At 42.6% G+C, this 23924-nt stretch overlaps 1 protein-coding gene across 1 annotated transcript in view; it reads left to right on the top strand.

Moving 5' to 3' along the window:
• Positions 1-16586, top strand: part of R3HDML (R3H domain containing like) — an 88624-nt gene extending 72038 nt beyond the window's left edge. Inside the window, exons 5-6 of the mRNA XM_078651945.1 lie at positions 7578-7693; positions 12976-16586. Coding sequence (XP_078508071.1) covers positions 7578-7693; positions 12976-13108 — 249 coding nt within the window. The 3' untranslated portion in view covers positions 13109-16586. The remainder of the gene's footprint in view (positions 1-7577; positions 7694-12975) is intronic.
• Positions 16587-23924: the final 7338 nt, after the last annotated feature.

The following is a 23924-nucleotide window of genomic DNA, read 5'->3' as shown; positions in this document are numbered from 1 at the left end:
GCTGCTGAATCCCGGGGTTTCAGAATACCAAGACTTCAGTCCTCTGAATGCTATCTTCTCCACCAATCTACCCCTCCTGATACTTTATCTTGCTTTGTAGATTTTTTATATTTGTGCTTTCTCCCTTTGTCAATGGTTTCCTATTGTTCCTTGCTCTTTTTTTCCCCTTTGCTGCCTTTCTCTCTCTCTTGTTCTGGGTCAAAGTAAGATGATGAAAAATCCGGCGACCCCAAAACTACGTGTTGGTGGCCACCGCATACAAATAACCACCACAAATTAAGCACTTGTTCTACTAAGTTTAAGAACCACACTATTTATTTTCTTTTGTGGGAGCAGACATTCTTAAACATAAAAAATAGAGCCTACAGCAAGTATTTATTTTATAGTAATCCCCAAGTAAGTGGAAATTTATTTCTAGAAAAGAAAACACTCATGTTGCTCAGAGCAATAAGATAAATGCTGCACTAAAACCAAGTATGATGACTTTTAGCTACCTGGAATCTCCAAAGGTTCTAAATGATAGATAAAAACTACAGATGAGTTCTTGTATCCTTTCAAATAGCACGGATTTCGAGGTATTAAGATAACATTTCCCCATTATATGTCATACAAGGTTGGGGATCGGAGCATAGATACCTGCACCAGTCATGACGTCCCTATGAGTTATGTCAAATAGAAACAAGGTGCAAAGAGCTTGGGACACAATCCCTTAAGTCCAAATATAGAGAAACCAGAAGGAACCTACCTGGTCTCTCTAGTACCATAAAACGAAGTAGCCCAGCACACTTTTGAGTAACAAATGTGTTAAATACACAATAAATGGATTTTTTAGAGCCAGATGACCGCATGGAGACGGGTGTAATATTCACCGACACACTTTTATCAGCGAGCCCTTGAACTGATACAATATAATTGTTTGGACATGCGTAGTTTCAAATCAATTGGTTTAACACACTGGCAACAGCTTTACGAATGAGCATAGCATATATTTTGAGCCCTGATGAAGTCCGATTGAGGACGAAATGCGTTGGCGGTTGCAAATTTTAAAAAGAACATGAATAAAGAATGAACTTCAATATCAAAAGATCACATTTACTTTTTTCTTGGGAAAACAAGTGTTTGTTGTAAATCCATTTCACTGTGTATTTAACACGTTTGATACTCAAAAGTGTGCTGGGCTATTTTGTTTTATAACATTTCCACATTACTGACTTGAGTATTACTGAACTATTTTAGCACATTATATGATACCATGCACCATGGCACCTGACCGTGGGTGCACAGATCTGAAACTATACAAAATGCTTAGCTATTTCAGATGAACGTTTATAGATATGTTAGAAATAATTTAAAGATATTGGAGACGTGGGCTCCTGTCTGTGCTGCACATTGCAGGGGCGGCTCGTCCATTTGAGCGGAGGAGCATTGCTCCACTAACCAAAATGCACCAAAAGAGCCCCAGAGATTAAAAATAAAATATTAATAAAGTTAATATATTACCACTTTATTTTTCATCCTCCCTGTTCCGAACCGAGTATAAGGTCGGGTGGGACTTGTTACGTAGTACCAGCAGGGAGGAGGGTGGGCTGCCTGTGTGTAGCATCCTGCTACCAATAACCACAGACACCATTGCTTAGGATCACTGGAGCTTTATTCTATTGCATCTAGCCTGTACCCTGTCCCTACTCTAACTGCCCTCATCCTGTATTGACCCCTCCTCTTCCCCTCAGCCCACCTAGCTCCGCCCACCCCAGCTACTAGACTGTCAACTATATTACATCTCCCCCTTTCTTAACAAAATGAGCTTAATGTCTTCAGTATTCGCAATTCTTCAATCCACCACACTGGTCGGCGGACGGTCGGTTCTTCAAACCTCAGTAGTGTCGAATCAGTGGTGGGCTTGGCTTTGGTCAGTCTTTCTGTTGTCTGGATCAGGGTATTCCTGACCACGTTGCGTTTGAACTGTTTACTCTCACACTCCGCAGTCATCATGTTTCCTTCCTGCGGTGTAACGGTTGGTTCAGATGCTCGATCGTTTTCATGAGTGGATAATGTTCGGGTCCTCTTCTGAGCACCAGCATCTACTTTTACTTCCTTTCGTCTTGTCCAGTCGAGGGCAACACTGCTCTCCAATCCAGGGTCATACATACCAGACAGTACGGTGTGGCTCGATAACTTGTTCACGGCCTCGGGTTGTCTGGCGAGCTCGTGGGCTATCTGTGCATGGGCATGTTTCTCTCTTATCTGATGATCTCTCTCTGCCGACATGTCCAGTTTTCTTTGCGGAGTGGATGGCTGGTCCTGTGTCTCTGTTTTCTTTTTGTAGGTCCTTTGGGTCAGCTTCGCGGACCCCTTCAAGGGTGACGGTGTCTGATCTATGTCCAGATGTACTTGTGACTGACATGACAGATTGTCTTGTGACATGATAGAGTATTCAGAGTCCTTAGTGTGTGACGTGTTGCTCTTGACGTGAAGGATGTCCTTTGGTTCCATGGTGCGTTTGGGTGGTTGACGCCATGACTGTTGTCGGGACCATGACTCGGTCAACTCACGGGATTGAACAGGCGAACCCTCTGGGTCAGAGAAGTCTCTTGTCGACTTCCAGGATCGGACAGACGTGCTCTCTGAACCAGAGGAGTTCCTGGCCATAAGCGTGTTTTCTAGGTCAGAGAAGTCTTTTGTCGACTTCCAGGATCGAACGGACGCGCTCTCTGAATCAGAGGAGTTCCTGGCCATACTCCTTTTGAAGCGTTCCTTTGAGGGTGTATCGGGTGCTGGATGTCTGAAATAAGTGGGCCGTGACGCGTTGTTCGGTGACTCAGGGTTGTCTTTAAAACGATTCTCCGGGCGCCTTCGTCGACTTGTCTTTGGCATTGTTTCATCCGAGAAGTTGTTCAGCAACCACGTGCTTGTTCTTTGTGTTTGCTCTTGAGATTTTCCATCTTTGCCTTTCTCACATGTCAACGACGTCTTCTCAGTTTCTTCGTTGTCCCCGGTGTCATTGATGCGTTGGTCTTTTCCTGTTCGTTGTTGGGGAGGGTCGGTTTGTCTTATGCGACCTATTTCGTCTTCACACTTACTTGGTGCTCGGATACCCATGATGTGGGTGTGATGTGTTCTCCTACTGGATGATGTTCCTTCAGACTCCTCTTCACAACTTGACGAAGAGTGTTCCTGCGCCGACTTCCAGTTTTGACCATTCGGAGCTCTCCTTCTATAGTTCGTCTTCCTTACTCTCTTGTTGTGTAGGTTGCCATTTTGTCCAGGGGTGCTATCTGTCCCACTGGACGCTCCCCCCTCGTCAGACTTTGAATGACATCCTGAGGGTGAAGAACTCCTTGAGGTTGTCCTTTGACTGATTGACTTGGAGTATTTCTTGTCACTGTGTCTCTCCCGTTGGCCAGACTTTGGATGATACCCTGAGAGTGAAGAACTCCTTGAGGTTGTCCTTTGACTGGACTCAGAGTACTCCTTGTCATTGTGTCTTTCCCATTGTCTTTTCATTGGTCTGCCTTCCCTCTCTCTATTTTTTGTTTTGTCTGTTTTCCGAGTTTCATCTGTCCGGGCGACTTGATAATTTGCCTTCAGATTCGGGTCCCTTGATTTGTCTCTTGCCTTGACGTGCATTCCAATTTCGGCCTTCCTGATTATTTCTTCTAGCGACCACTTTCCTCGCAAGATCTTGAGCTTTGTGTCGGGGTTTGCGCAGCCTTCAATTATCCGGAGTCGAACTGCGTCCTCGTTCGTAAAGGTGTTGAAGTGGCAGCCTTGCACCAGGTTTTGCAACCGAGCGATGAAAGGTGGCAATGGTTCACCTGGTTCCTGCCGAGCTGTGTTGAAAGCGATGCGCTCTTGATCCACTTCCGCTTGTGCGGAGAGACGGGCACATAGCTTTTCTTGGAATCTTTTATAGATTTCTGTGTCTTCTTTGGAAAATGTTTCGATTGGGCATCGGCCCTCTGGACCCACCAAATGGAGGAGCAACATTAGACATTTCCTCTCTCTTTGTTCACCATTGGCGTCCAGGAAGTCACCCAATGTCGCCAGCCATCGGTTCTGTTCAAGACACAGACTCCAGGTATCATACTGCATTCCTGGGGGTGGTGCTCTGATGCAAGGGTTGCGTCGTTGTGCTACTTCTTCCTTCGCCATGAGAAGAGGGTTCTGATTGATTGTATTCAGGCGGGTTGCTCACTCGGCTTCTCGTAGTTTTTTTTTTTTTTGTTAATCCTCTTTGGTCAAGGCCTTGGGTCTGGTCATCTGCTGGGGCGTTACTAATCCTTGCAACCACCACCGTATGCGCCAGTGACTAGAACTTGGATTTCCTGCGTTCCGAGATGTCCACTACCCAGCCGCACTGTGCCAGTCGCAGGGCTCCTTCTCCGCGGTGAGGCTAGTGCAAGTCCTTTAGTCACCTCCGTGTATGTTGTGCTTCTTTCCGGGACCGTCCTTCGCAGTCTTGCCTTCCTCTGAACCTCGTGCGGTTCTGTCCAGCAGCTCCTCCCCTTTACGCTCTTCGGTATGTGTTCACCATCACCTTTGGAGGTGCTCGTGCCGGTTCGCTGTTTCTCGCTAATGTGTGTTTATTTGCTTTTCCAGTGCTTGTTGGTTTCTACTCGCCACTGCTTGTTTGTTGGTTCTTGACAGTGCTTGTTTCCTTCTGTTGGCCAATGTTTGTTTTATTTCTGTCGCCAATGCTTGTTTTATTTCTATCGCCAATGCTTGTTTGTTATCAATGCTTGTTTCCTTCTGCTGCCAGTGCTTGTTCACTTTGCTTAATGCCTGACTTCAAAATGGCCGCCTATAGTTTGCACAGGGAGGATGTCCCAGAAGTCGCCTGACTCAAAGATGGCCGCCGTGGATGTCTGCAGGCACTACTTTCTCTCTCAGCATTCAGCTCCTCTCTTCACTCGGGACTCACCGGCCATCGTCTCTGGGAGCAGTATCTTCCTAATTCGGCTCCCCCAGGTCGCCACTGCAGTCAGGTGAGGTTGGGGTGGGCTCCCGCCGTCCCTTGCAGGGTCCTCGGCGGCGACAGGCCAATGCTCACGCATCCAGCGTGAGATTCTCCGACATCGGAGTCCAGGCTCCAATTATTGCGCACTCAGCAGCGCGCGACAGCAGGCCTTCGTGGGGCGATCTACCCCAGGGTTTACTCGTCTCTTGGCCACCACAGTCACCAGATCGGGTTGGGGTGAGCTCCCAACTCGATTCCTGAATTCCCGCTCTCTTATTCCGACAGCATGCCAAACCTCACGCATCGGGCGTGAGGTTTTCCGACGGCACCCAGGCTCCGGTTCCAGCGCGTTCAGCCGCGCTTGGCAGAAGGCTCTCGGGGACAGCGTCCTCTTCGCCAGGGCACCTCTTCTGCACTTTGGGGGCACTGGACAGGTCGGAGTGGGCTCCCGACTCCTGTTTCCTTTGGGATGCTAGGCACCACGTATCCGGCGGGACTCGCGCTTTCGGCGCGAAATGCTTTCATGCACCGAGCGTTTCTGCGCTCACGGTCGTGACTCTCTCGGGGCTCCCCAGCGTCTATGGGGTCGGGGTCACTCGCTGCCGACTTCCTCTTCTCGGCGCCAATTTCATTCAGCAGCGGAGCTCGTTTCTCGACGCTGCGGGGACAGGGTGGTTTCTCGAGGTGCTGTGGCTTGTGGGTTTTACTCTATCCCACCCTCGTCGCCAGTTGTAGCATCCTGCTACCAATAACCACAGACACCATTGCTTAGGATCACTGGAGCTTTATTCTATTGCATCTAGCCTGTACCCTGTCCCTACTCTAACTGCCCTCATCCTGTATTGACCCCTCCTCTTCCCCTCAGCCCACCTAGCTCCGCCCACCCCAGCTACTAGACTGTCAACTATATTACACTGTGCACTTTTCAAAGTGTGCATGTCCCTTTGGCCGGCTGTCTTGCGACGGCCACCCCGACATGCACACTTTGAAAGCTCTAACCTAGCTGTCTTAAAACAGTTGGGTCAGAGCAAGTGCAGGGATCCAGTGTCCTCGGGAGGCTGCTCCCTCCAATCCTGGTGCTGCTCTCATGCAGCATGAGAGCAGCACCAGGATTGGTTAGGGGAGTTGTTGAGGGTCCTGCGCTGGAGGAGAAGACAAGAAGATGAAAACCGGAGTGCGGAGGACGTTTGTACAGTTAAGTATGTTTTTTTCTTTATTTAATGTGTCCCTCACCCATTTGCCCGCCCAACCACTCTCTAGTGGTGCCAGCCATGACTGACAGTGATGTGAGAGGACACGCATAAAAATTGAACATTTGTGGCTTGCGAAACTGACTGTAGTTTTCTTTCAGAAAGCCCTATCTCAACTATCTGATGGGAGCTTGAGGTTCATAGCTCAGTCTGTATTATCTGCAGTGTGATCCCGAGAGAGAAAAGCCCCGGAATTGCATTGTCCGTACTTAATTCACAAAATAAATAATTGCAGGGCCCCAAACATTTTCTTATGAGCTCACTACCAGTGCTGATTAAGCACTGCGTCTCCAAATACAAAGGCTGCCTCGCCTTGATTTCATCTAATACCTACTTCTTCCACTATTCTGCACTTCAAACAAAATTTATCAACAAGCAAGCACTAATACGCCAAAGGGGACACAAAGTAACGTTAAGTGTTGATTCGCGAATTACTTTCCAGTGCAAAACGTTTTGGGAAGATGGAAAATTACGTATAGTAATGCACAGTAGTACGTTGCGCTGCTTTGCACTACTTTGCATCAAGGTGCAAATAATAATCACAACTGTACACAATTTGTTAAAGTTCAGGGGTTTTATGCACCTCTAGGATTTTTTGTGTGTAGGTGAAACCTGGGCTTTAAGTAGGCCGGGTCTCACCGGTGCTAAGCAGATGCAGGTTTTTTTAAAGTGGATCCCGAAACTGCTCTATATCGGGCGCTGTTTTGTGCCCTGGCACAGGCGGTTCGTTTTTTTCTGGACTGCAGTTACATCAGGCACATCGATGTGCGCGTGCTCACACTGCTCACTTCTCACTTCTCACTAGTGGAGAAGTTACGGCATGACGTCCTGCCAGGTGAGCGTTGGAGGGGGAAGGGAAATCCTTTTAAGAGAGTGATTTTCTCTCTGGATTTCCCTTCTCTGTTTGAAACTCAGGAGCAGCAACATTGTCGTGGTGTCACCATAGCTTTAAGTGGAAGCTTTTTCAATAGTATATACAAGCCATAGTTGCTGCCTATTTATCTTATGCAACTAACAACCATTGACAAAGCCAATAGTCCTGACTTGTTGTAGGTACACTCTGCTAAGCACAGATCTTTAGCTTATGTGTTTTAAGCCACGCCCTTAATTACATTGCCACGCCCCTTTGAGAGACCCTCCCGTTTTTTCATCCCACTTAAAGCCCTGGGTGGAACTGTTTTTGCAAGGAAATAATAAATTCTCTTTTGAACACCTATGATATGAAAATATACATCTTGGTTTTTTTCAATTTTTAAAATAATTGTAGATAGAATTTTGTAGACAGAATGAACCATGTAGTTTTTAAATTGCATCTGCTGTTTCTAAATAAAATAAAAATACAATAAATCATGAATGTGTTTTTTTTGCAGATGGTTTGGGCCTCAACCAACCGGATGGGCTGCGCGGTTCACACCTGCGCTAACATGAACGTCTGGGGAAGCACGTGGCGCCGAGCAGTTTATTTAGTTTGCAACTATGCCATCAAGTAAGTTCACATTCAAATAAAATATGGTATGGCAGTGTATACTACTTTAATACCCCGGCCGACGCCTCCAAGTCCCTGCATGCTCTTTTGGATGTCTGTTGTTAAAAGGGTGGTGGACAGAGTAAGGCCAATGAAGGAGCTGTTGGCTGAGGTGCGTGAGGTTCAAAGACATGCTTCAAAGATGTATAACTTCTCCTTGTCTAGATCTTCCCATTTCCTCAGGTAATCTGTGTCTTCACAGATATCCTTAAAAATGACGATTATATGCAAAATCTAATGGAGAAACAGGTGACTATCAGATATGCATACATTCTGTGTATTTTTGTTTAAAATGTTTCATTTACAACTGGTCCTAGACAAATGATGTCTTTCATTTAAGCTTAAAAGCTTGCAATATATTAACAAATGTTCTGTAGAAATAATGGGGCTGATTCAGAAAGAGGCTCCACATTGGTGGCAGCGGCCTCACCTTGAGGATTCTCATTGTGTAGATTCCGCCCCATGTGCGGACGCTCCCCTGCGACTGCAGGCCCACCGCCACCAGCGTGGAGGTCCTTTGTACATCAGGCCCAATGTATTTATCTCATTTACCTTTGTATAGTTCAAAAAAGGACATCTATCACTACATGTAAGCACCTCAAAAGCACCGTATATCGTGTCAACTGTTGCAAATACAGCCGTGTGCTTAGATGGTTTCCATGACCTGTCTGCCCATGCTTGGAGATTTATTTAGAACACGACACCTTCAGCTCAAAAAGCGGTAAAAGTAAAATGGATGACCACCAGTGGTCAGCACAACACTGCACTAACTTTTTCAACAACGTATGTACTGGCCCACTGGGGCACACGGTCATTTTTGTGTTGGCCACTTGGTTCAAAAGTTGTTTTTTGTTTTCTTTTAGCTGGTGTCCTTGCAACCCAACTCCTAAACCAATGCAATTTAGTTAAATTGGAACTGCTGGTGAAACATTGCACCACTACCTGGGCAATAATCCTTCCTAAAATCAAAACAGTCATCATTAATGAATGACTCCAAAATGCATTCAGGAAAACTAGCTAAGATTCGGAGTGCTTCAAGAATTAATCCTAGGAGTGTCATTAAATAACTAGCTAAGATTCGGAGTGCTTAAAGAATGAATCCTAGGAGTGGTATAATAGAACTAGATAAGATTCAGATGCTTCAATAATTAATCCTAGGAGTGTTATTATAGAACTAGGTAAGATTTGGAGTGCTTAAAGAATGAATCCTAGGAGTGTTATTAAAGAACTAGCTAAGATTCAGAGCACTTTTAGAATGAATCCTAGGAGTGTTATTAAAGAACTAGCTAAAATTCTGAGTCCTTAAAAAATGAGCCCTCGTGTTATCAAAGAACTAGCTAGGATTCTGTGGGCTCTAAGAATTGGCCAAGGGGCGCTATTAAAATGAACCTGTTTCTTAGCAGTCTAACCGCTTAAAAGTATGTTAGGTTCCCATAACATTAAAGTGCTGCTAATACAAAACTTCACAGTTGGCAAATTTGGTTTATGTTTACTGTGTGCAATGTATGCAATATTAGCAGAGTACAGAAGAAGCAAGAAGACCCTCCTGTAGTTGCAAATGTACCAGGCTAATTGGCATGAGAGCCTTTCATTCTCGTACAGAAGCTTGATACTTCTGCAACCTATTCTTGAAATTGCGATTCCCAGTGGTCAAGTGGGTACCCTGGACCCTCATTGTCACTTCTGTACAGAGATAATCCAGCTCTTAATTGTAGTAGTACATTTCTTTTTTAAGGTTTAAAAGTTTTATTAAAAATAAAATAAAATACAGAGAATATGCCATACAAGTTATAACCAGTTGTATTTACAAGAATAAATAGGCAAATATTTAACAAGTAAAAAGCATTTTACATTTTGAGATTTTGAGCGGGGGGGGAGAGAGAGGAACATAAAATCTACAACTAAAAGGAGCGTGTAACATTACAAAATAATAGTAATGACTAAATGTTAATATAACTAGAAAAACAGCCTAACATTGTGAAACAATCTAAGATAGATAAGCAGAGAAAGAAGCAATTTACGGCGGTTTAAAAATTTCAGAACAATTAAACCAAGCCTTATTTCAAGCAGCATTATTCAGATAAGTAGTTAATGGTAACCAGTATGAGTCTCTATTACCAAGTGGATTGTAAAAGGAGGCAAAAGCAATATCCAATCTATTATAATAACAAACATTGTTCCACCAGGATTTAAGGGAAAGATTGGTGGAGCATTTCCAATTAAGTGCAATTTGTTGAAAGGCTAAAGTCAACATAAGATCGAACAAGCCTTGTTCATGGAATGGTAAAGGCAGGGACTCCATCAGACTACCTACAAAGAGAATGTCATTAGAAAAAGGAGTGTTTATTTTAACATTTTTGGATATAGTGGACCATTATTTTTAACCAGAAAGAGGTCACATTAGGACAAGAAAATAAAAGATTAAATAAATCCGCCATAGGAGATTTACAGGACCAACAGGAATCATTAGCATCATGTGAGAATTTAGCAATTGATAGAGGAGTAAGATACAATCAATGATAAATAAAAAACAAGGATTGGGTAGTAGAAGCGGATCTAGAAATTTTTATAAGACGCTCACAAATTTTATTCCAGAAATGAATGCTCCACACACAACCCAAATCTCTCTTCCAAGCCGATTCCAATTTAGTTTCAGAGCAGATCGGGTCTGGGGTAGAAAGGAATTCATAGATCAGGGAAGCCCTTGGAACCAAATATAGAATTTTTAACAATGGATCATCTGAAGAAGCAGAATAGTCAGAAGCAAAATTAACTCCATCAGGGTTGAGAATTTGAGCCAGAATGAGCGTGCACAATTATAAAGACCCTGAAAATGTGTGACATCACCATATTTCGAAGAATATGGTGCAGCCCTGCATTTCCCCCTGCACTGGTACTATGTTTAGCAGCTTAGCACCAACGCAGGCACCCTTGCACCAAAGTGCAAGAGTGTCTGCGTGCAGGGGAAGAATGTTTATGTATAGGAAAGTCCCCCTTCCTTCACATAAACAACCTTGAAAGGTGGTTTTGCAACCTCTATGTGTACTACTTAATGCAGCACACACAGAAGTTGCAAAACAACATTTGAAAAAATTATTGTTTATGTGCAGGAAGCGGGACCTTCCTGTACATAAACAATCATTGGCCTTTTGCTGTTGTCAAGTGTGCTGCACAACACAGCACACATGAAAACAGGAAAAACAAGGAGAAATTAAACATTTCTCCTCGCTTTGCCATGTTAAGACCAGGTTTTCCCTGGTCTCAATTCTTGCGCTGCTTCCTATTTATGCCTCTTTTGTAAATAAATAGGAGGCAGCGTCAGAATCAATGGGTGTTGTGGAAGAACGCCCACGACAACACCCATTGCCCTCCCCTTTCACGCTAAGCATATCGTGAGAGGGGGCCTTATTTACAAGGCAGAGTTAAGCCACGTTAAGTGGCTTAACACTGCCTTGTAAATAGGTGAAGCCCCCATCGCCACAGGAACGTCCTAAAAAGTGATGTTCCCGTGGCAATAGGGGCTTGTACATATACCCCCTGGATTTAAAGACACCCAAAAATCCTTAACTTAGAAGCAGGGTAGTTTAAGAGATTTTCTCTAGATGGGAAAATAGTTTTCAAGTAAAAAAGCAGAAGAAAATACGTCTAGAAATCCATATCAAGGAGAGTGGCTATTGCCTATAATAAATATAGTTCCACGCAATATCAATATAGCCAACAGGTGGGCAGGATATTAGCTTATACAATAGCTGATAATAAGGCTAAGAGCTTAATTACTGCAATTGAAAGGGTGGGTTATGTTTTTTATACAGAAACTCATACAATTCTTACACAATTTGCTTCTTTTTATGAAGATCTCTATGCCCCGTCAGATCCAAAAATGGTAGAGGAGGTCTCTAGTTATCTAGCTAGGGCAAAACTCCCCTCATTATTAGCTGAGGATGTTACCCAGCTCAATTCAGAGATATTGTCAGAAGATGTACAGACGGCTCTGTCTTCACTTCCTTCGGGTAAAACCTCGGGTGAAAATCAGATACAGGTTGAATTTGACAAAATCTTCAAGAGCATTATAATCCCACTTTTCATTAAGGTCATCATAGAAATAGGTGAATCGGGTATTGTGCCACCACCATGGGATATTACTAATAAAGGGGCCGATTAGGATCGCGGACGGACCTGCGCCCGCCCGCGACCCTGGAGGTGGAGGGAACATCCGCAGGGGCTGCGGCGTTCCCTCCAGTGCAATTAGGATGTGACCCTCAATATTTAACATTGCGGCGGGTGCTGCTTGAAGCAGCACCTGCTGCAAGGTTAAATATGCATGCTTCGCATTTGTATGCACAAAGAGGAAGGCAACGCGCGGTGCATGCCGCTTCGTGCATGCAAATGCAGGGGGGTACCATAGGTACCCCCCATGTGCAACCAACACCCCCCTTCACCCCTGGGGGCCCGCAACGGGCCCCCAAACAAAAGTCTGTATGCCTTTCCACGGCGGAAATGCCGCCGTGGCAAGGCATAGACATGTAGACATCCTAATATGCCTGCCGGTGTCTGATAGACACCGCCAGACATGTTTGAGCTTTTCCGCCGCGGTCAGAAGGCGACCGCGGCGGAAAAGCAGCGGACGGTCTTCCTGACCCCCCAGCCATCATAATCTCGCGGGGGGTCTTTGAAGGCTCCGCAGCGGTTTTTCCGCATCCTCCGGGCCGGCGGACACTTCCGCCGGCCCGGAGGATGCGGAAAAGCCGCAATCCTAATCGGCCCCATAGTTCGTTTTCTTCCTGAAAAAGGGAAAGCCATCTGAAGACTGTGGATTAGCCTTCTCCAGCGCTTGGATTTCCCCAAGTCCTTGCAATGCAGTGGAATGGTGGGCTATTGTTATGGACGTCTTTCAGAGGGAGAAGGCTTTGGCTAAAGTTAGAGGCTTAAAGTTGATGCAGAGATTTAATGGGGTTTGGCATGGAATGAGTCAAGATTGACTGTTAAATTCTGTGGCACTTTAGTATGCAATCAATTTTCCCTTTTTTCTTTCTTTTTTCCCTGTTGTGCTCTACTCCCCTGGTGATAAGACTGAATGTGTATTAAAAAAATATAATATGCTGATGTATCTGCTTTTGTTTTGCATCCATTGCAAAAAAATAAACAAGTATAAAGAAATTAAAATAAAAAAGATTAAAAACTCTCCTCTAAGCATTATTATTTAGCAGCAACACTAACTATGTACCCATTTCTGTATTTTTCAGAGGCAATTGGATAGGAGAAGCCCCTTACAAGATGGGAAGACCTTGTTCAGCCTGCCCTCCGAGTTATGGTGGTGTTTGCAGCAACAACCTTTGCTTCTCAGGAGCGAAATCCAACAAAGTCAACTGGTTTTAGTAGCTTAATTATGTTTTTGACTTATGAAGAATTAACATGTATTCAATTGTAGCACAATTTTTTAAGTATTGTGAATTTTCATGAATTTATATGAAATAGCATTCTATAAATTCCAACTCATGCACATTTCAAATTAACAGTTAATTTAAAGACACTGGTGATCCCAAAAGAACCATACACACACCAGTTTCTTCATTTTGTTTTGGGTCAATCAATGTATTTGTATTGTTCCATGATCTAGTTTCTCTTTGAGAGAATTTAAATGCTACCCTATATATAGATATCAGTATTACACTGATTTTGAGTTATGCACGAAGAAGTAATTACAGTATTTACCATGTATAATACCTGTAAAAGCTAGGAAATATTTATATAAGATGATTCATCTATTTTTCATTTGTGTTAAAAAAGAAATATGCTTTAATGTCAAAATGTGGAGTCAGTTCGTAGAAGTTGTAAAAAGACTGACTTGCACTGAGTTCTTATGTTTTTTTGTAGTTTTAGTATCACATAGAGGTAGGCATACATAGGGTTCCATTTGAGATAGTATCACAGAGTGGTGGATATAAAAACAGTGCTTTGGAAAGGGTATTATTTTTGTATCTAATTTATATTATTAAGAATAATTTCAATTCTAGAATTATGAAGGGGCAAACATAAAATGCTGCATGATGACTATACACCATTGTCAATGCATGTCCCACCTCACTGTGAAGAAGGTAGAACACCCATTTGATATCAAAACTATGGCAGTAATGCAGTAAATCTGCTGCCATAATCACAGGTTTTCTCACTGGCTGTCAATCGACAAGTAAACTATTGACAATGCTCAAAATTCAAGGCCGGGCACCTGAAATGTACTTCCTATGACCAGCTACATTGTGAGTACCCACATGTCTCATCCCATGAACACACAGACCTGTCTCATCATGCCTACATTTGAATACAATTTTCACAAACATTTCAATGAAGCGCTTTTCATAACACAATTCTTTTTATATCACAAACAGTGTTCGCCTCAGTGTATGTCAGATTTACCTTATCCATTTTAACAGCTTTCCATCTGCTCACATTAGAAGAATTGGGGGTTGTAGAAGAGCCACCACAGTAATGTTTATTCTGACCAGGTAAATTCATAATTGGTAGATTTGCCATTTCTGGGAAATTCATTGCATCTGCCACTTTGTATGTATTTTCCATTATTGCTCGGCTCTGAATCAGTCTGCCCGACAGGGAGGCTCATTTCTTGTGGTGGACTATCCAAACATTGTCGGGCTGGTGCATTATGCACTCCAACTTACTGGGTAACATTCACTATATGACATCACATTTAAGACTCATTCCAACTCCTTGCAAATCCCAATTTGGGTACAATGTCACTTTAATGATGAAATCAAGTTTCTAAACAATGTACTCAATGTATTGCTTATTTCAGATAAAATCCTTAAACCACAGCAAAATGAATAACATGAAAAAATAAAACACAGACATTTCATTTGCCAATAAAACTATAAAAGCAAATTCATCAAAGCTCATCAAGATCAAGGGCAGGCCAATACTTAATAATAGTGCAAACATAGAACCAATGGAGCCATGTAAGAAAATGTAGTAAAGAAGAAGACCTAAGTTATCAACTGCTTCTGCAAACATTCTTCCACATTATCCACACCACACAGTGGTGGAAAATGTGGCCATGCTGTGGACTATAACGTCATCTGTGCATGTTCTAAGAATTTTAAGTGCCTTTAAGTGCTGCCTGACTCCTTGCTGATGGCAAAATTGGTAAGATCCATGATTTTCTACGCAGAGTATTATAGACTTTGCGGAAGAAAAACAGACGCAGCACCATTTCGGAAGCTTTCCCAGATGTCGGGGGCTGCAATCACTCCTGGTATTTGCTCTGCCCCAATTCAAGCAAAACACCATTGATAACAACATTCCATGCCTAAATTTGACATTAAGCTGTTCAGACACAAAAGAGGATATATTACCTAGAAAAGGCTCAAAAGAAGGGGAACACTTGTGGTTCAGATATGTGTCTGTTGTTGAACCATGTTTGCGTTTGTTCAGTTCATCTTCCCATAGAAAGCAATAAAATCTTTATTTGGGAACAAATGTTGATCAAGTCAAAGCCTTTTAAAGCTCTACCAGCCCTACTTGATGCAGAGAATCTTTAATGTGCACAAGCCAAGGAATGGTCTGGTGGTTGCTGAGATAATTGAGATCCTCCAATGTTGTTTTAATGTTGCTAGTTCAGGTATGTGATGTAATCTGCACCAATATAGCATGGATCTCAATTTTAAGACGTGTGCAAGAGGGCGATGACCCAGATCAATAAAAAACAGTATAAGATGTGCACTCTGAGGGAGATTCAAAAGACACTATGGAAATGTATTTTCCATTACTGACAGCCTATTGGCCTTCTCATTCTCCCACACTTCTAAACGTAAAGAGTGGACTACAGTGGTTTTGACTTCTGAATTACCAGAGCCAGGTTCACAGTTAAATTTTTAGTTTTTCTTAAAGATTTTTGCGATAGCTGCCGATTCATGCTCTAGTAAACCTGAGTAGTGAACTCTGCTCCGTTTGAGAAGTTTTCTAAGTTTTCAGCACACGGAGCTTGCGAAGTGCAAAAAACTCTGCTCCGCATAGTGGAGGTGAGTGTTTCCCCCGCTCAAGATCACCAACGGTAAGTTGGTAAGCGAGATCTGCCACTCAGGTAGAATTTCTACCCGAGATGCAGGAAGATCAGCTGCCCAACTCACGATCGCCAACGGTAAGTTGGCGAGCGCGAGCTGCCACTTGGGTAGAATTTCTACCCGAGCAGCAAGAAGATCACCTCTTACTGAGCTCAGCAGAGTTTTTTGTCACTTTGCGGAGTTCCGCATAGCGAACCATATTGAAAGGGATATGAAGTGACTGATTTTAATGTGCAAAACTCCTTGCAGAAAACTTCCTAACGCACATGTAGTAATCGAAGTATTTCAGAGAATTACGTTCAAGAGAAAAGCTTCAAACATCCCTAAAGTAGCAATATTGATAGGTAACAGATATATTTATTTATGCCATGGCCCAAAACTCCTGTTATTTAGAGCAACTGTACCAATACAAACACATTCACACATTTATTTCCACAGTGCAGAGATCGAATTACAGTTTAGTACCACAGCAGCCTAAAATACCGATGATAAAAATCATTGTTCATTGCCCCAAAGATTGTGTGTTACAAATGGTTTACATTAAGAATTACTCTTCTCATAGCAATAATGTGGTTTTTCCCTACTGCACAATTGTAACCTCCTGCATCTTGGTTTTGTTGAAATCCATTTTGTTTAAACAAGTAAACATGAAAAAATGCCATGGCATAAACAATATATGCAGGTACGCGGAGTATAAGAAGCTATTACCATTGTTTAGATAGTGGAGGGGCATTGTGACCAACATGAGGCTTCACCCCTGGTGGCTAATGGCCACTTCCCTTACCTTTCATTATATATATATATATATATATATATATATATATATACCTTTCATATATATATATATACCTTTCATTATATATATATATATATATATATATATATATATATATATTCCTAAACAAAGCCTCCGCGCTTTAAAGATGCACTCCATAGGGGCTTGGTTCACAGAACTTTTAATTGCAAGAAACGGTTGTGACGGCCCAATTAATAACAATCCCGGACGCGTTTCAATAAACCATGTTATGAAGAGTAGAATTTATTGTCACAGTGGAGAAGGCTTTTGCCATGTTATACCTAAAGTATGGCCTGAGTAACTTCAAAACTCACTGAAGTCCACTGCTCTAAACACCTTATATCAAAGCCATCATTCAAAGCTAAACATTCATTAGCTAACTGCCAATTGGTCATGAATCTTTCCAGAGGACTGCCAGTGCCTCGTCTTGCAAAGTTTGTAGCTTTCAGAACTACTAATAGTGACAGAAAGCAAAAGGAATTCATTTGAGGGGGAAATACAAGAGTTGCTTGATTTATTTTACTTATATACCAGATTTATGGGCCAATATAAGGAAAGAATTTAGATCATAGAGCCAAAAGAAGACCTCTTTTCATTTAATGGATGCCCTTTCAGAATATTACAGTACTCTGTAAGTAAAACTAAAGTTGATCAAGTCCTTAATAAAATCATAAATACAATTTCATAAGCAAACATGGATGTTCCAAATATTCACATTTCTCTGGAAGAGAGGCCCAGTGTATTAAAGGAGCTCTATAAACGACTCCCAAAACTATTAAATTACTATCCCGGACTGTTCTTTCTTCATTCCTCAGTAAAGACGTGCAGGGGCATATTTCCAAGGAATTAACTCCACCAGTACGTCACTTTTTCCGATGTTCTTGTGGCAATAAGTCCTTTGCCTTATTAACATGGCTTTACGCCGCCTTGTAAATAATGCCCCTATTCACTCAGCACTTAGCATGAAAGGGACATGCAATGGGTGTTGCCGTGGGTGTTCTGCCCAACACCCATTGCTTTTTGACACTGCCCCATATTTAAGGTATGGAGCAGCACCAGAAATGTTGCCAGGGAATACCTGGTCTTAAGCAGGAGATAGGAGGAGAAATGTTTCATTTCTCCTAGTATTTTGCTCTTTCCATGTGTGCTGCATTCTGCAGCACACATAGAAACAGGAACTCACCTGTAAAGATTGTTTAAGTGAAGGAAGGTGTTCCCTTGCAGCATAGGCTCCCTTGCAACATGGCACAAGGGTGCCTGCACTGGCACTAGGCAGCTTCTTTAGTTCCAGAGATAGGGGAATTCCAGGGGTGTGCAACATTCTTGTAAATACGGCGCATACCAGCGTATTGATAATGACGAAGCACAGTGTTACCAATTTTGCCATAAAACCTTGCTCCACCTGTTTCTAGAAAATATGCTCTGCAGTTTCTTACTAACTTCTTAGAGTGAAGTACTTTTCTCAGAGTTGAGCAAGTCTTCCAAATAAACCAATGTCTTTTAGCCTATAGATCTGCAATTTCTGATTATGGTAAATATTGTTTCGGTACCTCCTGTACATGTAAGCAAACAATATGGCATAAACCATACCTGTAGATGCACAGAGAGTTTTCATTGTTGAGGGCGGGAATTGGCATCATGATTCACTTGAGGCTTCGCCTCTCGTAAGTCATCGCCCATCCCAACCCTGATAGATTTGATATCTATCTGTCCATCTATCTATCTATCTATCTATCTATCTATCTATCTATCTATCTATCTATCTATCTATCTATCTATCTATCTATCTATCTATCTATCTATCTATCTCTATCTCTCTATCTATCTTGCTAGCTAGCTATCACATATACAGTTTCTCACTTTATATTAGCTTATTGGTCAGAAAATGGTATGCTTCGAATACAATGGTACTATAAAATGTTGATGTCCTCAATAGGTGTATAGTTGAACAGATGTCATCCACTGTATATTTTAGTGATTTTTATTGTCACCATAAACTCAGTGACATGTACTGAATGTAATGGAAAAATTCAGCAATGATGGTGTTCACTGAATTTAGTGTTAATTTTAAGGTTAATATGAAAATAAGCTCAGTGACTAAAAACACTGGATGGAATACGACTGTGAGAGGATACCTTGCACTCCGCTGCATATTTTGATGTGTGTAATAATCTGTGTTATGTATTTGTTAAATAAACAATAAATCTAAAAAAATTATTTGAGTTATTGCCTGGGCTCTGATGATTGCTATTACCGCATGTTGAGCAATATGTAGTGAAGCACATCCAATAAATGAAAACTCTCTGATCAAAGCAGGGTGGCAACTTACTGCTGCTGAAGGTTAAGTCTTTAGGTCTGAGACACAGAAATGCAATATGGGAGAAAGCAGTTCTACAATGTGCTTGTTAATGCAGCCTATATGTTAACAGTAAACACTGTCTCTGATTTCCACCACCAGAAACTACAGGAGTGGCCAAGCTAATAAGTCTGCCTTTTTTTAAAAAATGTGGAAGTTCTTCTTAATGATAAGTGAGCGTGTTTATGTATGCTTGTGTGTGTGTCTGCAAAGATGTGTGTGTGGCAACATGCTATAAGGGCAGTGAGATGGGCAACACAAGTCTGTGGGGCATTTGGGAATGGGCTGTCTGGCCACCAATCTGTTAGGGAGGGGCAGTGTATAGTGGATGGGGCAGCGTATGGGGTACAGAGAGCAAAGGGGGCAGCTGAGGCTTGCACTGCAAGCCTGGTACATCACAGCTCTCTCCCCAGGGGTAACGAGCATGCCATGGAAAGGTGCCTTTGCATCCATCACCACGATATCCTATCTATTATACACTACTCTAGTGTAGACAAAATGACAAGCAATTTTGGTGATGATTATTAAAGAATTAGCAGAGGTCAGTAATAAAACAGAGAATGAGGCGAATATCCCAACAGTCGATAAGTGAAAAGTGAAAAATAAGACAAGATTCAGTTAGACTGTTTAGTCTAACTGAATGAATCTTGTCTTATTTTTCACTTTTGTGGGGAAATGTTACCAGCCTTACATAATTGTTCCTGTGTGCCTGCTGTGAGCTTAGCTCTCACCCTTGTTCAAAGTTCAAGTCATGAACAAGGAGAATAAGTGTTTGTCATTTCGAGTGTATCCCAAGATAGCAATTTTAATTGCACAAATCTCATCTTTCTACCAGCTACATTTTTAAGCTTATTATACTGTGCCACACTGAATAGAAAACATGTGAAAAGGTAATAGCTGTGCCCCACCATAAACTTGACAGCTATCCCATCCGTATTATTAGTAGCGCCATAGAATAAATACAGTGCACCGGCTCTTCTTCATCAACACCAGTGCTTTTAATGAGCACCAGTTAAGGACACATTAACTTACGGAGCAATAAGTGATTTGCTCAGAATCACATAATGTTGAGCTGATAGGGAGATTGAACCTGGTTCCCCAGCTCCAAAATCTGCAGCTCTGGCCATATTACGCCACATTCTCTCCCCACTTTCATGGTCAGCAGTTGGTTCTGTTTTAGGCTGTGCTAACAGGAGAAATGGGCTGGTAAAAATTGCCGCCTGACAAGAGCCCCAGCACTTTTTTTTACAAATTAACCACTGGATATAGGGAACTTGTAATAAGGCATACAGGATATCCTTCACGATTTTGAATGGAGGAACTCATCCGTCGAACTCTTATCAGGCCTGATTTAGAGTTCGGCAGAGGGGCTTATACATCACAAACTTGAAAGATATCCGGTCCACATTATTACAAGTCCCATAGGATGTAATGCATTTGTAATAAGGCTGAGGAGATATCAGTCATGTTTGTAATGGAGTAACTTGTCTGCTACACTGAAAATCATCACTAACTAAAGCTCTGTCACCTCATGGGCCCAATGAGTTAGGCCATTGGCAACCAGAGGAAGGGTGAAGCTATTTTGAGAGAGGCAGAAAGGTGGATCTTCTGAAACTTACTCTTTTTTTAGTGAAGCAATAACCTGCCAAAAATGAGCAGTGTGACCCAAAACGTAATACAGTTACCAATGTTTCAGCTACATCTAAGGGCCCGATTCCGATCTCGTGAGGAAAGCATCCCAACCGATTCGGATCTGGGATGCTTTCCATACAATTCAGTGGGCAGGTGTCCGACCGAGCGAGTACCTTGCATCCTTATGCTTACGGACTCGGTTTGCTTTTACTTCTATTAAACTCTATGGGAGCCTGTATACTGGACGCGTACACAGGCTCCCATAGCAAAAAGGGGTTATTGGGGAAAAGCGTAGACCCTGTGGCGGGCACCCCATGGTGCCCGCCACACTGTGCATGCTTGGATCGGGGGGGGACCCAGGGGCACCCCCACAGGCACCCCCACGGGTCTGATTCGGCGGGCTCCAGGTGAAGGGGGGCCTGCTACGGACCCCCGATTCCGGCAGCCTCTTCAATCCGGACATACCGTATCATGAGGGCTGTCCGAATCGTTCATCGTACTTGCTCGCTCATAAACAGAGTCGATAGAGCTGTAAGAATCGTCCCCGCACGAGTCGTACAGACTGGGTCGGGTTTGTAAACGATTCGGTCAACGCGGACGCAATATTCACATTGTACTTGGTCGTGCGGAATGGAGGACGATTTGGTCAGGAACAAGGACGCCGTAACGGTTTAGGCAATTCTGTACACTATTCGGACTCCTTCCTTACGAGATCGGAATCGGTCCCTAAGTATGGAATGCAAATCCACGTAAGACAACCCCAGGTATGCTGGGGTCTTAATAGAAACATACTGGAATTAAATTTTAATCAAGGCAACACAAACGTTTCATGCACTAGATTAGAGTTAAAACCTCCATCCACAATGGTAATATTCCTGTCCTACCCAGCCAGGCAAATGACAGCTCTAACTGGTCAGCATTGGTACACTAAGCTGGAAACTAACTGTAACCATTATGTGCTATTCTCTTGAGAGCCTCTTTACAAGCAGCATGTTAAAAATGCTGTATCTGCAGTAACTTCTGTTACATCACATATTGGAATCAAATGTTTTCTCGTTAAACTTGCTGAAGTTTACCTAAGGAAAAATACTCAGTAATTACTGGAACACGTGGATTTTGCTGCACTAACCAGCAAACCCTGCATGTTCAATATCTTACTCAAATAACTTTTTCAAATAAGTATAAACACAAACGTTCTCATTAGGCCAAAAATGTACTCACCTCACACACCTGAGAAGTAAATTAGACTTTACACGCTTGCTTTTAAAACTCAACTTTATTTTCTTAAGTCAAAAATATTTAAACTCTATACACATCTTGTACTGGACCCCAGCGAGGAGAGGTGCAGGACAGAGTCTGGATAAAAGTAATGAGTTTGAGCATGGGGGAGGTGCAGATTGAGTGGAGAACACTGTCAAAAAGAAAGTGTGTGTGGGGGGGGAGAAAGCAGGTAGTGGGAACAGTAGGAACACCATGGCTAAATATCTGGTGTTAAGATCACGGTAAACAGGGAGGTGTGGGAGAGAAATGAGCTAAAAAGGAAAGGCGGGAACAGCAAGAGCAACAGGGAGGAGGATTTAGGATAGAGGGCATGGGAAAGAGAGGAAGGTGGAAGAGAGCAGGGAAAGGAGGGGGAAAGCACTTGGGATGACAAGGCGGGTTAGGATGAGCGGGGTAGCAGGGCTGATATAATGGTACACAACAGTACGCAGGCAAACTAATGGATGGAGCGTAGGACATACATTCCCATTGAGTACTAAAAAATTCTGTAGAAACATCCAAATGAAAAAGAGTTTTCTGACATTAGCAATGGAAGGGTACAAATCTTCCAACCAAGACAGCGGTAAACCGAAAAAACTCCCAACGAGCCTCTCAAATTCGGGAATAGGGAGTAAAGCCATATACTCAGAAGGAGGAATCTAAAACAGACAAAAAAGGAAATGAAGTATGAGCAAGGGCCAAGGGGCAGACTTAAAGGTAACTCTCAAAATATGTGAAAGTATTGGTTATAATATGATTTATACGACAGAAATCGGAGACTGACAAACATGTATATACACACACACTCATGATCAAGCAGGGACCAAGAAAAAGGGGATACCAAAAATGTAATTTCTCCTGTTAATTGCCAGAGGACACACTGCTCATGGATACAGAAAAAATGGTTGAACAGAAATGACCACATTTGGCAAAAGTTAGAACTGTGCCCAGAAAGTGTGCTTTTTGTGATTTGGTGTATATATGTTCAGCCGTTCTAAAGAAATTGGGATTTAAAGAGGGCCTCACATTGGTATTTAAAGAGTTATAACGTTAGGTATATCAGCACTCTTGGAGGCCAGATATGCTCTGGCTGGCCAGGTTAAGGGGGCTAGTCAATCCTGAATGGCTGGCCATAACAGACCCAATTAGGTGGGGCTGACTGCATTTAAATGGATGCCAGGTTTTGAGGAATACAAAGAGGACATATAAAGGGTGACAACAGATTTGTTTCACAATATAAATCACTGAAGTTATACTTAATTCAGGAATTCCATTGCGTACTCAAGGTATTATACCCTGTGAAAAATTCTGAACCCTGTGGTGGGATTTGATGAACCATGTTTTAGAGAAATCTGTTTTCTCTCATGATCTCATAGAGGTTATGGAAATTGATGTAGAAGCTAAAATGAGAGCATGTTTTCTACAAGTTCACACTAACTTACACAGCCATGTGAGAACAAATTTTGATATACGGATAAAAGCATGTACTTCCTCAGCAGCAGAAGACTGTCTGTTGACTCCCTGGTGTTTTATTGCAACTTCACCACAGTTTTCTAATGAACAAGTATTGTGCTAACATTCTCCAATTATGACAAAGGTTTGACACACCTGAACGCCATCTTGAAAATTGTAACCCTTAAAGCATTTCCTTCAAAAATGAACAAATTGAGGGGCAGATTTACAAGTCCCTTGCGTTGTACCAGTGGCGCATTTTACTGCTCCATATTTACAAGGCCAGGAAAAGCCACCCTGCGTGACTTTTCCTGTCCTTGTTAATATGGCCCCTTTGCACGCAGCACTTTGTGTGAAAGGGGCGTTCCATGGGTGTTGCTGTGGATGTTCCCACGCAACACCCATGGAATCAGACACATTTCCTGATTTACGAGGAATTGTAAATCTGTCAATGCGTGTGAATGATACGCTGAGGCGTAGGGAGGCTCAACGAGAGAAATGTATGCATTTCTCCTCGTTTTCTTTTTTCCTTTCTGGTAAACAACCTTTACAACGAAACTTTTACAACGCACTACCATTACAATGCGGTCATTACAACGCAAACCATTACAACGCATTGCG

Source organism: Lissotriton helveticus, chromosome 7 (assembly GCF_964261635.1).
Source record: "Lissotriton helveticus chromosome 7, aLisHel1.1, whole genome shotgun sequence".
NCBI lineage: Eukaryota > Metazoa > Chordata > Amphibia > Caudata > Salamandridae > Lissotriton > Lissotriton helveticus.
This window is presented reverse-complemented; position numbering and strand designations above follow the sequence as displayed.